General features: G+C 34.2%; 1 protein-coding gene across 1 annotated transcript; it reads right to left on the reverse strand.

The window, feature by feature from the left end:
• Positions 1-1,654: 1,654 nt before the first annotated feature.
• Positions 1,655-17,746, reverse strand: LOC133201323 (transmembrane protein 145-like). The gene is made up of 13 exons (XM_061337122.1): positions 17,521-17,746; positions 11,910-11,984; positions 11,730-11,804; positions 10,310-10,516; positions 10,013-10,100; positions 9,638-9,709; positions 8,905-9,054; positions 8,293-8,465; positions 7,878-8,050; positions 7,621-7,741; positions 4,921-4,980; positions 4,495-4,803; positions 1,655-4,106 (listed from the first exon to the last, which is right to left on the reverse strand). Exons 1-13 carry the CDS (start codon positions 17,626-17,628, stop codon positions 3,957-3,959), a joined length of 1,761 nt encoding a protein of 586 aa, XP_061193106.1. The 5' UTR covers positions 17,629-17,746; the 3' UTR covers positions 1,655-3,956.
• Between the last annotated feature and the right edge of the window lie 1,289 nt (positions 17,747-19,035).

Raw genomic sequence — 19,035 nt, forward strand, 5'->3', positions numbered from 1 at the left:
TATCATTAATTGCTACCAACAAGATAATGTACTTATCTGTTCTCAGCTAGAGTTTCTAGAACAGTTCTTATTACTATCAAACTAAGGATTTTTTTTAACAGATAATATTATAACAAAAATAAATAACTGTTATTTTTTACGTATAAATACATTGAAAGGCCCAAATATTTAAGAATGAAGTGTTTTCCTGCGCTGTCCCTTTGGAACAAGGAAACGCCTTCATTAACGCTTTATTTCTCGAAAAAATAGGCAGTTTATGCTACAACATACTATCAAACAAAGAATGCATTTTATGTTTAAAACAAAACAAAACAAACAGACGAATGGAAATGTCTTTCGGAAGTGTCCCACTAGCAGTTGAAATAACGTTTGACGTTCTTAGAATGAATTTTTTGAGATTAAAAGTCAAATATTGACATTCAACTTTAGCACTCGTTTTCTCGATAATGTCACAATACACATGGGGGTGGTTTTCGCTTGACGGTCATCATATATATTGAACACAACACATCAAAACAATCCATTTCGACGTCTTTGTGGTGTTTTAAAAACGTTTGGTAGCAATTCCTGACGTTAAATCGAAAGCAGCAAGTTTAGACTCCAGAGAAACAGCTTCCTGACGTTACTTGTTTTTCTTTTAATAAAAAAATATATCCCTACCTAATTATTAGGTAGGGGGTATATTTTTTGAATTAAAATAAAAAAAACAAGTAACGTCATGTCCCTGTGTCCAGAGTTCGAGAGGGTGGAGGCAATAAACAAACCAGGTATCAGTGACGTTAAATTTTAGTGTATTTAATGGTTATATAGCTGCTTCTCAAGCTACCTAAAAAGGGAGACATCGCCCTGTTATTGATTCCCAGTTAGATCTTAAGCAGCACCATTCTTTACTAATTGAAAGCTACATTGGCAACAAGATGCAGAAAATTATTCCGTGAATCAATTATTATGAATTTTTTTTAAGTATATAAGTATAAACTTTTGTATAATATGTGGGATAATAGGATGATAAATACACGTGCCTCTGAACACAGTTTATCTGTGAGAAAGTCCGCGACCATGTTAAACGACAGGTGCCATGGAAGGTTCTCTTTACAGGGTAAGATCAGCTGAAGGTTCTATGAAGATCCCAGTTGATAAGTGATCTATAAACGAACCCTATCAGAAGCTTTTTATGTAATAACTACTGTCGAGGCAATTATGTGCACACTACTGTCCTAGCTTCTCTTTAATGTTACTACAAGTAAAGAGTGGTTTTCTGAAATTTTTTCTGCACGTTTGCGTATATTGAGCTGATTTTGGTTAAGTCCTATCTTCCTGAGTTAAAATCAGGGATGTGTTTTACAAAAGAACTTACGACTAAATTAAAAGACTAAAAATTAGATTGTTTATAAAATCTTGCAAATCTTTTATACAAATTTCCTTTCAGCGTTTTAAAATTATAAATCAGGACACAGTCGTCATCTTCATCACAAGCCATAGCAGAAGTTTCAGTTATGGTGCTTTCTACACATATTAACAAATACTAAATTCAATGGTGAGTAGCTCCCTGCGATAATGAATTACTTTCGTGATATGTAAATTCCAGTTTCAAAAAGTAATGTAAAACTCAATTTCTCTATGCTCATGCAATCGAAGAAACGAACAAAAATCATAGAATTCTGGGGGTTTTATTTGAAAAATGTCAAAATTAACATATATAACAAAACTGACAGCTGAGATAAAGCTTAACCAACATATAGAGTTGGAGTTCTTATTCAATGGACGGTTTATACTTAAAGCTGACGGAATTGGGACAGAGTAAAATATAGGGTGGGTGTAATTAATTTAAGAAAAAAGTATGCCATTCTTATAAAACAGAGTTTGTAAAACTTATACATATCAAGTGAACATAAGGAGATCATATAAAACAAAAAAGAACAAGATGTGTTTGTGAAACACTGATGCCCCCGTATGACAGCTTTTTAAAGAGTAGGCCAAGCTCTAAGGTCAAGGTCATGATGAAAAAAATGTTCGTACTCAAAGAAAGATCTTGTCACAAGAAATACACAAGTTTAATATGAAAACAATAGCACTAACCGTAGAAGTATGACCAAGGTAAAAAAAATTACAAAAGTCGGTAAAACTCCGTGGTCAAGTAGTCGTGAGGTAAAATCTGTTCGTAGTACCCAAAGGAAGGTCTTGTCACAAAACTTCAATAGTATAACATGAAACCTCTAGAACTAACTGTTCAAAAGTTAGGACCAATGTTAAAGTTTTACAAAAGTAGGACAAACTTTAAGATCAAGGTCAAGAGGTCAAAAAACTTGGTACCCAAACAAGGAATACACATGTGAAACATGAAAGGTCTAGCTTCAACCATTCAAAAGTAATTACCAAGGTTAAAGTTTTATTAAAATGGGAGGAAAATAGGTAAAACTCCAAGGTCATGAGGTCAAAAATTTTGGTACAGGAAAAGTACCTGTGAAATATAAAAGCTCTCGCAACAACCGTTGAAAAGTTATGACCAAGTTTAGGATTTTTGCGGACAAGCAGACAGGCAGACCAAAAATTATATGCCCCCGAAATCTTCGATTACGGGGCATAAAAAATAACAAAAATCAAAAACACAAATAAATCATACAAACTAAATCAAACTAAATCTTCATTTGATGAAACATATGCTTCCCTCGCATCTGTGCAATATGTAGCGTCCTAAAACAATCAATATATACAGTCGTGAGATATAAAGAGATGTGCTATAATATTGGTTTGAATTCGAATCTGGCATATGACCTTAAATGATTTCATCATACTGAAATTACGATTTAGAATTTCTCACAAATCCATGACATTATTACTTTGAAGTAATTATATCGAGGAACTTCAAATCTTGACCCCCCCCCCCCCTTTGCGACTTGATAGAGATTAAAAAATGGTTTCTTTTAAACATTTTTATTAATAAATTGAGTTGGACGCTAATACATTTGTATTTATATTCTGCCACTTAAATAAATCCATTCCATATCCACCCTCTTTCCAAAAGGTACTCTAGCCAGCCACCAATTAGCGGAGACGAACACATTAATATGAATTTAATATTGTTAAGTAGTTTGAATAACAAGGCTTTACACTAAATTGCACGCCGATGATCAACACTAAAAAATTTAAAATCTGACAATAAAATATTTAATCGACATATTTAAAAAGAAAAAACACAATTACGGTTCCTAATCCTCCACTCATAGGTAAATGTTCCTTCAATGCTTACGATTTTTCTAAAAGAAATGTCTTTTATAAGTAAATTGCAAATAATTTTAACACAGCTTGCGGGGCAAAATTCGACAAAATACTTTTAAACTTGACAAATAACAGATATTCACCCCATTAAGAGTTATCTCTCTTATCGGAGTATCAATTAACCTTAAATATACCTATCTTAAGTACTGTATGATACAAAGTAAGGCACATGTGAACAAGAAAAAAATTGCATAAATTAATTCTTGCGTAAGTACAACACAGTATAACAATAAGTCATAGAGTTACATGTACGCCTGTTAACATTAAAAAGGTAATAAAAGTATGTTCACTCAGCATAATATATCCTGTATTGGTACAATAAACGTTAACATAACCCATTACAACATATAAGCCGAACAGAACACAACTTTTACACACTCCAAATGGAGAATACACATTTTTTTTCTTGTCAAAATCATATTGCAGAAATATTTTTTTCAGTGTTTAACATTATTACAATGTATCTTAGTCAAGATATTCTAAAACACTCAAAGCAGACATAGAACAACTGCTTACCATGCTAACAATTGTAATATCACAGTTAAACATTGTTTGATCAGCACCAGATTTTACTTGTTTCAGCACTCTCTTCGGAGCATGCCCATCTATAAAGGTAGCACATCCGTTTCCGGTTCAGTTTTGTGCACTTTAAACAAGTTAAACATTTTCTATCACGTTTATCTAGGCTTTATTGGTGGTAGAGCGTTGGGTCTCCCCAGTCTTTCTTCCATCGGAAGCATAGAGAGTGCGTTCCTCTGCGTTCCTTGTGTCGAGTCACTTGTGACGAAATGATTCAGGGGAGGTAAGGAAGAAGGCACTGATCGTTCCTAAAAAAGAAAGACAAGTTCCGCTTCAGCAATAAACATATAGAATTAATATCCTTTTTTGTAATTTGTTTTCCTTAAGTGTTAATATTTGAATTATGCTGATTATGACCCTGTCTATAATAATAACGTAAGCAAATTTATGTATATTGCTGCATATTCATTCCTGACTATCTCTATGCTTCTATTACTTTTTATTCTTTGTATGAAAACACTAGTACGTATACGTTAGTCATTTCAATTTCAAAAATCTCAACAAGCAGTAAATATCTGTCTAGTATTTTAAAAAAATGAATGTCTGCACGATTCCCATAAGTTAACAGTTCTCATATACATGTACATGTTAAATCCCGACTTATCTTACTTTACTAAACAGAATAATGATTTTTACCCTAGAGGTCACACTTGAATAAGGTGGTGGCAGCGAATCGTTGTCACTTTCTGCTGGTGACGCAGAACCTTCGCTTTCTTGGTTGGTGGAATTTGTGAGTGGGGTTCGAGATGACGGTCTGTCTTCACGTGATGGACGGGATAAGCGTGTTCGAGAAGATGGCCTCTCCTGCGGCGCGGATGGTTCTTTCCGAGTTTGAGATACAGTAAAAATATCATTTAAGTTTGGTCCTGTTTTCTCTTGTAGTTCCTCCTCTGATATTTCGTAATTGGTTGGCCTCTCAAGATCATCCTCCGAGATAAGACCAATCTACAATTATAAATATAGATCATCTTCCGCCATTAGAAATAAATACAGATTTTGGGAGGTTATTTAAATAATGTCTTTGGAATCAAAACCACATACATGTATACGCGTGATACATACCTGCGATGTTTTAATTGTGTAAGGAAAATTTTCGTTCGCAGCAGACGGTCGGGTGAGTATCTGAAAGAATAAAGTACAACTCAATTTAAAATCATTTTATTGTTTTATTAAGACTATTAAAACTGAAAAGTGTAGCTCTACTGGTTTTTACTTGTAAAAGTGGAAAAGAAAACCTTCCCCTAGATTTCACCTGGACTTGAAACATTTTTAAATTACGTTTTTCATGCACTGAATCACATGTATATCCTGATTGTATCAAGTTTTATTGAAATCAAAACAATTTTTTGGAGTATTATCATTTTATAGAAAGCTTTCACAGATTTTTTTTTCACATGACAACATGTATCAAAAGCTGATTCTTGTTATGGTCTACTAAGTTTTATTGAAGTCCAACCAAACCTGGAGGAATAGCATTTTGAAATAATTTCACTCATATTTTAAGTAACCATGGCAAAACGGTTTGTCAAATCAACAATATGCCCCCAGGTCCCGGGGCCATAAAACTTAGACGAGCTCACTTTTGATCTCAGTCTCACTTTTCCACTATTAATTTCTAACAGTCATCTAAGTAAAATAAAGCCCTCTGAAGAATCCATAGAATGGTAATTCAGTAATTATATAATAAAGCAAAATAAGTGATAGAGGAAGATACGCTGCTCAAAATAGAGAATGCAATCAAGAATCAACAAAATAGTCTGTAATCTGCAGCAACTCTGCAAGTAGATCTATTTACTTCTGTGCTATAATCATACTCCCATATGTAATTTAAAAAACAATTTTTAAAGATTCTATAAGTTCAAACATTTCTTTTATCTGAGTTCTTCTGAACTATCTGCATAGTTTTCTCTGAAATATACTTCTGAGTTAGTCTACAGCTACATAGAATGTGAATTTCAGAGTTCTGAAAGAGACACCTTTCCTCGCCATAAACAAGCACTTAGTTTGTCTGTGAATACCCAGGAGCAGAGAAAAGGATTGTCATAGAATAAATGCATTTTCACCATTCGATCAATAGAGCTCTACACTAACAAGAACTCCTGACCCAGGGGCAAATGAATGAATTTCACGTTTCTGAAAGAGGCACCTTTGCTAATCATAAGCATACATTTAGTTTGTCTGCTTAATATACAGGGGAGGGAAGATTTTTGAAGAATTTAATAATTTTCAGTACATGTTTATGATAAATAGATTTCTGTCCAAAATCTGGAACCCTGATCCAGGGACCATGAATTTCAAAATTCTGGAAGAGGCAATCATCAAAACCATATATTTAGTTTGTCTTTTAGATAGGAGTATATAAGGGGGAGAGAAGATTTTCAAAGAATTAATGTATTTTCACTATTTGATCAATCGTTAGTCTCGCCCTAAAACCAGAACTCTTGACTCAGGGAATATGAATTTCACAATTTTAGAAGAAGTATCCTTGCTCATTATAACAATGCACTTAGCTAGTCTGCTTATTATACGGGAAAAGAGAAGATTTTTAAAGATTTACTGCATTTTCATTACAAAGTCAATAGAGCCCACCTTAACGCAAGAACCCCTCCATGAATTTCACAATTTAGGCAATAGGTAGAAAACCCGTTGCTTATTTAAGTATTCTAACAGTTTGATTGCTTAATATTCTCAGGAGTAAAGAAGAAGACCTTTGAAGATTACATTAATATTGATGGTTTTAGGCTCCACCCCTCAGGCCCAGGGTGGCAGACAGCATGGACCATGAAATTCAAATTTTGGTTCCCTTTGCCAGTAGATGTTATGTGCCAAATTTGGTTGAAATTGGTTCATTGGTTTGAGAGAAGAAACTAAATATGTTCAAATATTTACGAGTGACACACGATTAACAACGCACAAAGACGGACAAAAACAGAGACCAATACATGTAGGTCATATGAGTGACTCTGGTAATCTAAAAACCGATATACCGTATTTAATTGTGCACATTGGTGTAGTATACCCTTCTTCCAAGTTTTATTGAGGTTCAGACCAAAAATCTTGAAAGAATTTCAATTTTTTTAGTAACCATGGCAGTAACTTCATACAACTTGTGCATATAGGCCTTATTATTTTTTTTATTGACTTCGGATTAAAACTGTAGGAGGAATACCAGTTTGTAAAATTGATTACAGATAGCTAGACAGATGGAGGAATATATCTTACCATCGCAATATCTCTCTCTCTCTCTCTCTCTCTCTCTCTCTCTCTCTCTCTCTCGATTGAGAGAAATAGTATTGTTGTTATTAACATTAATATAATTTTAATATTTCAGTAACTTCAGCATTTTCTATTCGCTGGCTCGAATGCTTTGTCATTATTATTATTGTATAGATAGTATATGTAACATGGATATTAATATTAATAAGTATTTGTCCATTTTGTGTTATACCATAATTCCCGAGTCATGATTTTATTAAGAATGTACACGATCTGTATAGGACGACGAAATTTGATTCCGTCTTCTTAGAAATTTTGTTTCAATAAAATTGCAAGTATACCAAATGAATACGTCAAGATAGCATCATTTTAACCTGATTTCAAATTCTTGTATACATGTAGGTCTTAACCTGATGTTGTCCAAGTAACGTTTATTGTCTTTAAAGTACATTTTCTTACTTTTACATTGAATTTTCTTTCTCCCTGCATAAAATTTTCGGAAACTTCTCAACAGTAATTTATGAAACAAGTGCAAAAGAAACTCACCAAGAATGTCACGTGACCTAACATCATGATCAACTGATCCACGCCATTCACAATCTTTTCTCTTGCCCACTGTCGGATGGCAAACATGCCAATTATAATAGCAATGGGGCCTGCCCAAAACCTGAAATTACAGTCCAAATGTTTTGATTTTAACTACAACCATATAAAGTGTTTAACAAAATCTGGAAAATGACGACACGTTTCTCACGCTATCAGCAAAATTTATATCCTTCACAAATTGTCAAATTTGTTCTTACCATATTGTATATATAATAAATAAAGGGTAGTAGAATTTCCCGTTTTTCCGATGTTTCTTCAGTGTCATAAACAGGTAGACAACAAAAAAGATCCAGGCCAGGAGGCGGAGGGCGATGAGGGCGTAACCAGGCCAGTACTCGTAAATATACAAAACGGTGCCGGGGTCAAAGGTCTACAAGGGTCACAGAACATAATTACTTGTTATTAATTTCTGTTTTTTCAAGCGTTATATTTTAATTCATTCCATATCTGAAGTATTCGGCATTTTGAATATATCCTCTGCAAACAATATTATGATTTTTAAATTCTCTTTATTTCGATAATGTTCAATTAAGATGGAGCTTTTTTCCTAATTTAATTACTTTTATATTATTTATTATTTTCTTTGCCTTGTAAGCTGTCAGTGCCACTTACGTTTGCCTCCACTATGTACAGAGCGGCGTACGCTATGACGTAAACGGTGAAGAAGACAGAGAACAAAATGGAGGTCCGAGCAGCCATTTTGCCCTTTATAATCGTGTATCCATCCGCCATCAGCAGTAGCATCAACATAAACAACAGTGAGCTCAAGGCGGCAAAGATTCGGGCTATTTAAAGAATAAAGATTGATAAATTATATATGGTTATAGTATTGACATGCCATGTATTTTAAACATTGGGCCTAGATATTGACAAACACGACTCGGTTTGTGTACGAAGTGACTGTAAATCGCAGGGACCTATATAGTTAGTATATAGGTCCCTGGTAATAGTATACTTGTAGGTAGACTAACTCTACAGTAATATCAAAAATTCAAACATAATTTGATGCGCGTGTGTGTTTCAATGCTTCTATAATCTTTTATCATTTATATTATCTAGTTGCAGGGTTTATTCACTCAACGGAAGAAAAAAATTCTGTCACCCTCGTTACATAAATAACGTATTCTATATACAATAATAACCAAGTCTTTGTTTTTCTTTATCGGGAATTGGTTTTTTTGTTTAATATTAATACATTATGCGTAATTCTGTAGTTTATAATACCTGCACGCTCGGTGCCCGTTTCCTTATACCCATACGCCGAGTACCTTCCATAAGCTATACACCATAGCAACAAATGAAACCACCATAGGCACAAAGATGCTAGGTAGATCTTATAGGTCACGTGGAACATTTGTCTGGACCTCAATATTACTGTAATAAAGTATTGGTAAATAATTTATCATTGAACAGAAAATCCATTCACTGGTTTAATTTGTGAGCACATATAATAACAAGTATAGGATTTCTCAGTTGATTTCATCATTAAATATTAATACAATGCAATTACTGAAATAACGTTTGAGAGCCCAAGCAGATTTTATATCAGTTTGAACAATTTCCCCACTCATATATACATTGAATGCAATATCGAATTCAAATTATTTCAGAATTCAAGTGCTGCATAAAGGGAAAACAAAACAGCTGTTTTTTTTAATGTTTCTTTAAAAGAAAATTGTATTTTCTTAGGGTGTCGAGATATGCGCTTTAAACCAGTGAAAAATATATGTACATGTATATATTTATATATTTAGAATTGTTTCCATTTACTTTCTATTAAGCATAATAGAGATACTCGTTGAACCTGAATAAATATAGAATCTTTCGTTTTCAAAAGCGAAAAAATAAAATTTTTAAGAGTTATTTTAAACAAGCCAAATCAGACTTCATCCATAACAATTCTTAATTTCCTGGGATAACACAAGAATTACATAAACATCAAAGTACATGTACGTACTTGCGAACACCATTGAAATTAAGGTGATGAAGAAATACAAAATTAAAAAGGCGATGTCGGTCGGCAAAATATCTGAAAGGAAAAGAAATGATATAAAATAAATAATGAAAGATATATCTAGACATTTGTTTATAGGATGTCAGTGCCTTGTTCGATTGTTAGAGAATGTATAAAATACATGTACATGTATTGCATAGAACGTTACAAATGACAGGTAAAAACACTTGGATGTTATTTGCTACAATAAAGAAAATACTGAGAGACGAGGTCATTGGTAGATTGATTCTTGATTATTTCTGCTGGGGATTTGTCAGCCTATATGAGATCAATCTGCAAACAAGATACTAGATTTCAAAGGTTCACAATAAATCTTACATAGCTCGTCTGCTGAGAACTCTCGGTGCCACAGATCGTCCCCGTTTGTCATATGGAAGCGGAAGGTAATATTCAAACCAGTAATTGTCTGCAATAACAAATAACACTCGTGCAATTTGAATCTGACAACTCCAAATCAATTAAGAGGAGCAAACGTACACTCATTAGATTGTTGGCATATTTTCTATCTATAGATCATTTAATTACTATTTATTGAAGTTCTTAATTTATACAAATAAAACTGCTGCAGAAGGACACTTTGAAAATATGTGAGATCATTGTTTCAATTTTACTCACATTATCTTTTCTGTCACTAGGACAGCGACTGAGAACAAGATACCACCACATGTCACGTGACGAGCTGAACCGCTGTTTGTCCTGACACTCCACATACTGGACGCCACTGATCGTGATGTACTTACAGCCGGAGTAGGAATTCAGAGGATTGAGGGGGAGAATCTGTCCCCGTGAGATGTCCAAAACCGCCTTCTTCTGCTCACATGTCTAAAGAAATCACATTTTAGCAAAATATGTTTCACAATTTACCAAAGAAGTGGAGAACTTTGAAAAATACATGACCTTGGTTTAATTTCAAACAAGGAGATTGAAATTTGAAAAAAAAAATTCTGTGTTGAAAGTAAATTAAGTGCTATAGTTTAAAATTCATTAACATACATAATGATTGCGATAAATTGCTGGAAAAAATATACTAAATACATGTAATACATGTAAACGACATAAAAGAGATATGAAAAATTTACATTTTAAATATTCAGTCACCAATGTTTGACATTCATTATTGTCAAATTAGCATATTAGATGTTAAGTCTGAAAACTTCATATTCAATGCAGCAAAAATTATATTTCCCTGCGTTTTAGTTTTGTGTCAAGCTCTTTGTTTTCTTGTAGACTGGGATATGCTTGGATATTTTTTCTTAAAGTAGATCATAGGATGTTTTCACGATACATCGCACAGGAATGGGGTATTACAATGCAATATGTAACATTGTTACAAGGCAAAATTTTATTACGACGCAAAATGTTATGAACCCGAAACATTATATTTTGAGTCGATATGAACGGCAAATGTCATAACAAAGAATGCATTAAAATCCTTTGTGAATTATTTTATTTTGCGTTGAGGTTAACTCAATGTGCAACAGTGGAAATTGTAATATAACACTTTTTTTGGATTGTTGCATTTTATGCTATTATATGCGTCGAGATTAACACAAAATGTAATTACATACTTCACGGATTAATTACTAAAATTAAGATACAATTGTTGATTTAAATCATATTTCCCGACATTTCAAAAATATGTCAATAGGATATGGTTCTAAAAAAAACTATAAATATACTGTTTACCCTTTGTGTTAAAATTTGCATTTAAAAATTTAATTGGTGCTATATATTTCCACTTTCTAGGAAAAGGGCATTTATTTGTGAAGATATAAAGCGATTATTACATACTGTGTTATTACAAAAAAAATGTCCAGCACAATGCAAAATGTAATTGTTCAAAACATGTGTTATTCCATTTTGTGTTTATCTCGACGCGAAATGTAACAATGCAAAATATAAAAACCAAAAAAAGTGTGTTATAACATTTTTCATTATTACATTCTGCATTACTTAGATGCAAAATGTAATAACACAAAATGTAATAAGCATGGTTTATTACATTTTTCGTTTTGACAATGGGGATTTATGTTACCTTGGAACTTGGATAGACACTCTCCCATATAGTTGGTCGATCGTAGTAAAACAAAAGGTGCTGTATTTCATAGGACTGAAAAATCAATGGAAAAATAAAGGTTTCATTCATAGCGTGTGACAAATGTGGGTTTAGTTCTGATGATTAGAAAAAACATGTCAAAGCAATCACGTAATTTACCTGCGGAAACTGGATGTAATAATCCAATTCACCATTTTTGCTCATGTAACAGAATCTGCTCAGAAATACCCAGTCCTGAAAGAGGATGTAAAACAGAGGTGTATCCACTCTAGAGTATCGTTTATACATGTATTTATCACTGCCGCTGTAAAAATTCAATGGATTATATAGAAATATTCTCATGCTTAAGAAATTAGATTGAAATAAAACGGCAGATTATGTAATAAAGACAATGGGACTTGGTGGTTTTTAGACCAAGACGGATGTAAATATTGTACACCAATAATAGCAGTAGTCAAGACAAACCGCAAGCACAATGTACGCTTATATAGGGATTTTTTTTATTTCTCATATTTATGATTGTGTGCTACTGAGTTTATTGTATTCCTTTTTTGAGAGGGGGAGGGGGGGGGGGGTCAATGTATTTTCTCAATCAATTTCAGTACACGTTCATCATATTTTTTTTTTATAATGACGCCTGTTTTTCAGGTCTGGGAGAAACTTTTCATATTCCGAACTTGTAACCATCATTTACCAATTGAAAGCGGACTCTGGCTTAATATTCCAAGACAAGACAGAATTTGTTCCCATTGTAATCTAAAAGAAATCGGAGATGAATTTCATTGTATACTAATGTGCACTTCACTTCACTACAAAAAGAAAGAATGCTATGTTTAACAGAAAAACACATAAGATTTAAGAATATAATTAGTTTAAAAACATCCTGAATAGTAAAAAAAACACTGTTTTCTGAGAAAAATGTGTTCGTTTATAAAGAAAATAAAATATGCTCCCCGGCCTAAAATTCCCATACTTCACATTTATAGCAACGGACTAATTTTTTGTTCTTTATTATTCACGCATGTTATTGTTATGTATTAAATCACACATATGTTGTAAGTCTCTATATACTATTGTCAAGTGGTGAAGAGATCATGATTGAAAATGATCCCTTTCACAAGCAATCAAGATTTACATGTCTCAATTTTTACATCACTTTCAGCCATCATATGAATTTAATACAAATCTACCTAACACAGACATTTGTGTCTCTGCTACAAACGACTAAACCTAATAAATGTAGGTACTGAGAGATCTAATAATAAGTTTCTTGAATTTGCATTTAAAACAACTATAGTCTTGGACATATACAGTGACTACATTAAATTTCTCCGTAGTTAAACTTTTAAAGGCATTTTTTTTATGACAAAAATTAATGATGAAATCTAGAAGAAATGTAAATTAAGCTCGTGATGATAATAGCTGTAAAGTCGTGAGTATACACGCTCTGTTTGTCAAAAGAATTTAGATGAACGGTGTATAAATATTAATATTTGAACTTCATCAGATGAATACAGCTAACATATCATATCCCTTGTTCTGAATTAGTGACCCCTATATTTCACAATACTCAAGCTTTTTATAGCTTAGACATTTTAAAATACTTCAAGTTCAATAACGGTTTCTATTCTCACAATAAGTTCTAATTTGTGGTTTATTGCGAGTTCTGATTTGGGATGAGGTATACGTATCCCTGGCCTGCACCCAATAACAACATGATGAGTCTATTTAATGAACCTTACTGTCAGTTTTTACCGATTGTCATTTTCATTTTTTTCAATAACGTACATGACTACTTAAATAGGCATGCACACATTCTGAACTACGAGATATTATGAAAGCAGTACCGTGGATCTATAGAGGGATTTTCTATATATTTTTTAATAATAAATTTCACTAATATTTAAAAAAAAAATATTTCTAATCTCAGCATTTCAACCAAAATCAATCATTTGCTAATCGATCATTTCAACCAGTAACATTCCAGTAACACAGCATTTAATCAGGATCAAACATCCATTGTGTTTGGGTAGAGTGACGAGAGCATTCATATCCGTTGCATAACTGCGTTGTTATGAAGAACAACTTGGTCTTTAAAAATGTTTATCCCCTTTCATAGTGTTGATATATGAACCTCTTTGTATGTTCTACTATGTGACCATCTTTTCATCCTCTCTGTAATGCTAATAAAGCTGGATTGAAGCTAGGGATTTTCCTATCAATATTTCAACAGAGATACTTATGTTGACCAATTAAAGAGGATAAATCATATTCCTTATTTGCACATTTTCCCTGGTACTATACGAAGTGACTACTATATTGTGACCATTGACCGTGGATTCAGCGTTCTGTTCTACGTAACCAACCCTCTGTCCGATACAGCAGGATTGGCTCAACCCCTATTATCACACAACAGAGCGATATCTAAATCTTCTTTTGCACACCTTACTCTGCTATACTATAAATAATACCCAAGTATTATATCATGCACAAAAATCCCTCTCCCTAAAACTGCAGGGGAGAGATCTGATTTTCCCATCGTATAGGATGGTCCAAAGCCTCTGTCCTACACTAAAGAACGGTCGAGACTCGGTCTTTCTCGAACACTGTTCTCTACAGGACAAAGCTAAGCCGACCCTTTGTAATACGCTGACTGTTTTGATCAAATCCTTCTTTTCTAACTACGGAGCACGATCAAAGCCTTCTCTCCTACTTCATAATGTGACTAAAAAAACCCTTTTCCTATACATGTAGCACGACATCAATTCCAACACTGCAGGTGTGATCCAAACCCTCTGTCCTACACTGCACCTTCTGTCCAATACACTTAGGGCTTGATCATAAACTTCTATCCCCTACAATACAGGATGTAATCAAAACCCTCTGTCTTTCCCTACCACACGTGTTCCAAACACTACAGGACGTGAATAAACACTCTCATGGCCGTAGGAACCGCTTGGGGGGGGGGGGGGTGCCCCCCACAACTGTCAACTGAAAATGTATGGCTGTGCCCCCCCCCCAAAAAAAAAACTGAATTTGCTTCCTACGGGCCTGCCTCTGTCCTAAAACACGTGATTCGAACCTTCAGTATTATACACCTCAGGACGTGATTAAAATCCCCTGTCCTAAACGACCACACGTGATCTAAACCTTCGGTTCTATACTCTACAGGACGTGATTAAAACCCCTGTCCTACAAAACAACACGTGATCCAAACCTTTAGTCCTATACACTAAAGGACGTGAATGAAACCTTCTTTCCTACACTACAACATGTGATCCAAACCTTTAGTCCTATACACTAAAGCACGTGATTAAAACCTTCTTTCCTACACTACAACATGTGATCCAAACCTTTAGTCCTATACACTTAAGGACGCGATTAAAACCTTCTTTCCTAGCCTACACTTAGTACACTACAACATGTGATTCGAACCTTCAGTGTTACACACATCAGGACGTGATTTAGATCCCCTGTCCTACACGACCACATGTGATCCAAACCTTAAATTCAGCTCTTTACACTTCAGGACCTGATTAAAACCCTCTGTCCTTCCCTACAACACGTGATCCAAGCTTTCAGTTTTATACACTTCAGGTCGTGATTAAAAGGATTCAAACATTCTGTCCCATGTATACACTTTATGGTCTGATCCAAATTCTCCGTACTATACACTACAGACCGTGATTCTACAATACAGGGCATGACCCAAACCTGTTCAATACAGCTCAGGATGTTATCAAAATCTTCTGTCCTTTACACTACACCATAGATCCACAGTCTCTGTCCTACAATGCAGGGCATGATCCAAACCTTTTTCCTCTACATTTCATGAACCTGATCAAAATTCTCTCTCCTATACACTGCGGCAAGGGATCAAGACCCCCGATCTGTCATAAAATATAGAACATGAGTCATACCTTCTGTTTTAAGCACTTCAGAACTTCATCAAAACCCTCTGTCATACAATACAGAACATGATCAGAACCTTCTATCCAACACACTTCAATTAATGTAGGAAGTAATCTCAACTCTTTCTCCTGCACTAAAAGAAATGATCTAAATCCTTGCCCTTAGTCCCTTACGTAAAACGACGTGGTTCAAACCCTGTCGTAAACACTAGCTGAAGCCAATGAATCTGCTTTTTCCATCACCAAATCTTGGTTCCTTTTTAGTCCCCTACCGGTGAAACCGGAGGGGACTATAGGTTTCCTCTGAGTCTGTCCGTACGTCCGTCCGTCTGTCTGTCTGTCCGTCTGTCTAGCTGTCCCTCTGTCTGTTTGTCAGTCTGTCCCACTTGGTTTTCCGCACTTTTTTCCTAAACGCTTGCAGATATTGAGCTGATTTTTGGTATGTGAGTGTATCTTGATGAGTTACAGATAAAGTTTGCATTTCGTTCCGCTTCATTGATTTTTGGCGGAATTACGGCCTTTTCAATTTTTAGGGGTTTTCCGCAATTTTCTTCTAAATGCTTTCAGATATTGCGCTGATTTTTGGTAAGCCACTTTACCTTGATTAGTTATAGGTCAAGTTTGCATTTCGTCCCGCTTCATTGATTTTTGACGGATTTATGGCATTTTCAATTCTTAACGGGAACCAGATTACACTTGCCGGTAGGGGACTAGTATTGCTAATGCAATACTCTCAGAATGCTTGTTCAACAGAAAAATACCACCACGCTACATGTGTATTTCAACAAACATGTATTACATACTTTGTTCTTTTCTTCTAACGTAAAGTAGTTCTTGGTGAGTTCCAGACATCTTCTTGGTGAGTTCCAGACATATACCCAGGTAGTCCGAAATATCTGACGTTTTCCTGGCTTTTTTAACGATTTGATATTTTACGTGCCCGTTTTCCTGGCACGTAAAATATCAAAACCGTGAAAAAAGACTGGAAAACTTCAGATATTTCGGACTAATACCCAGGACATGATTTATCCCCTTCCTGTACCACAAAAGGTGATACCAACGTTAACCCCATCTCTTACATCAATTTTCATATCAATCTCGTCTCTCTCTCCAAGCCCTCTTTCTTCTTTATGCGTTAATCCCTTGCCCTTTCTATGGCACCATAGAACTTGGTACTGTTGTTTATGTCATAATTCTTTGAATGATTTATTTATAAGAAAGCAGTGTGTTTACGTCCAACGTTCAAAGCGGATTAATGAAGAACGTCCTTGAAAATAAACCAAAGCATTATAATGGTCACTGTGCACTTGTGTGGTAAAGTATCGAGTTAAATTTTAAGATTTATTTCGGTATTTTCGAAATTCAAACAAATAGATAATTTATTACATTATCTGCTTGAATAGTGATATTGCAATTTAGCACTGATATGGTCTAGGAAATCCTTAATATTTATGGCACTACTTCTTAAAAGAGAGGAGAGTAAGACAAAAGACCGTCTCGCCATTTCGTGTCCTTTGATTTAGTGTCACTTGAGTCCGGCTATTATATGTTTTCTCCTTCGGGAGGACACTCAGGTTAACTGTCCATTTTTATGACTAGCTATCCAACACAAAATTCGTTTGGGGGGAAAACTTTACGACCTTCGTTTTAAGGTATCTTTATTGTCCCCATCACCTAGAGGTCCTACGATTTACATTCATCTCTTGTTCTGAATAATTTGCATCGTGTACCTCCAACTTTAGGTGTTATGTAGTGCTGTACTGGTAGATCAGTATTTTGGATTAAGACTTAATTACGAGTTATCTGAATGTACACATAATGGCAATCATATATGACATATAACCGATTGTTAATCTTACCTCTGAAGTCAATATACTGCCATCGACTCGCAGAGCCAATACGCCATTCCAAGAAACAGCCACATAAAACAACACCACAATGGTCAAATTAAAAACTGTGTCCGCCATTTTTAGTATCTATGTATAAAAAATATAACATCACCCGAACAATTTAACAATCCCATCAACTATTCCTCGAATGTTTTGTATACTATAAACCTATAAAATCATACTTTATTCCGTAGGATCACGTAGAATCAAGTATTTTACCATGGATTATTCCAAACACTAACGTGTTTAGGCGTTAAATGTTATTAAAGGTAGAATGGCATTATCGATTTGTGCTTTTGGGACTGAATGGGGTTCCCACAGGTGAAAATCGATTGGCTGGGTGGAATAACCCAATATACAAATTAGAAAAATCTCTTAATCAATAAATCCTTTAATCTTAATGAGTTCGGTATGAAAATGACATTGTTGCTCTTCATTTCCATTAGACAAAAGGGAATTAAGACTTTTCTCACACACGCACATTCATTTATAATATTAATACTAAACAGTTCAGAAAATTAAAATACCATACTTTTGGTTATTTATGAAATGTGGACAGGTGTTAGCTAGCTTTGTTATCTAAAAGAGGGGAAAATTCAGAATTTTTGTCATTTAAAAATTTTTAAACTTTCATAGGCAGATTGTAAATGTAGGACAAATATTTATTATTCTAATTTCCTAAAAATTATTAGATGTACCTCACGAAAAATTACCCTCTGGGACCCCATTAAAAAACCCTTTTAAATTTGATACACATTATGCAGTCTGTGTAATCATGCATCCATACAATTCCAATCACGAAAATATATGTTTTGAAATGGAGCTTTTTAAAAAACAGAAAATCTCCACGGAGTCTACCGCTCATCAAGACTTAAAGAAGTATAAAAAGAAAGTGCACGGAAAGTTATAATCGATCTGCTATACGATGCATCAAAAATTGAAATGCATGTACATGTACTTAGTTGAATTAAAGCTCAAGTTTGGTAGTCTACGTATACTGGGGACATTTTTAACCTTTGTGGTGGTCAATCAACACCTCATTAAAAGGCTAAATATAGAAAAAAGGAACAAGAACGAATAAAACAATTTATTGGAATGAAAATCATGGTCATATAGATATTTTTAATCAGACAAGAAATAAATAGCAACAATCTCCAAACCCGACTGAGATGGACTAGAGACACTGTTGATGTGTATATGGGGAATATAAAATAAAACATGGAAATCCAACATTGAAACTTAACAATCAAGTCTGTTTATATATTATATTTACACCTCATGTGAGTAATACAATGTCTTGGTCAATTTAGTTTCACAATTTTTTTTAAAATTGATAACTATGATAAAATACAAAACAGAAATACAATATGTTATTGATACAAAGGATATATCATTGCTTAAAAGAACTTCAGAAAATCACAAGCAACAACAGAAAGAGGGCATGTATAAATACAAAGAAAAACAATGTATACAGATAATACTTCT

This window comes from Saccostrea echinata, unplaced genomic scaffold, assembly GCF_033153115.1.
Source record: "Saccostrea echinata isolate AGI-Se365-2 ecotype Australia unplaced genomic scaffold, CSIRO_AGI_Sech_v1 ptg000043l, whole genome shotgun sequence".
Taxonomy (NCBI): domain Eukaryota; kingdom Metazoa; phylum Mollusca; class Bivalvia; order Ostreida; family Ostreidae; genus Saccostrea; species Saccostrea echinata.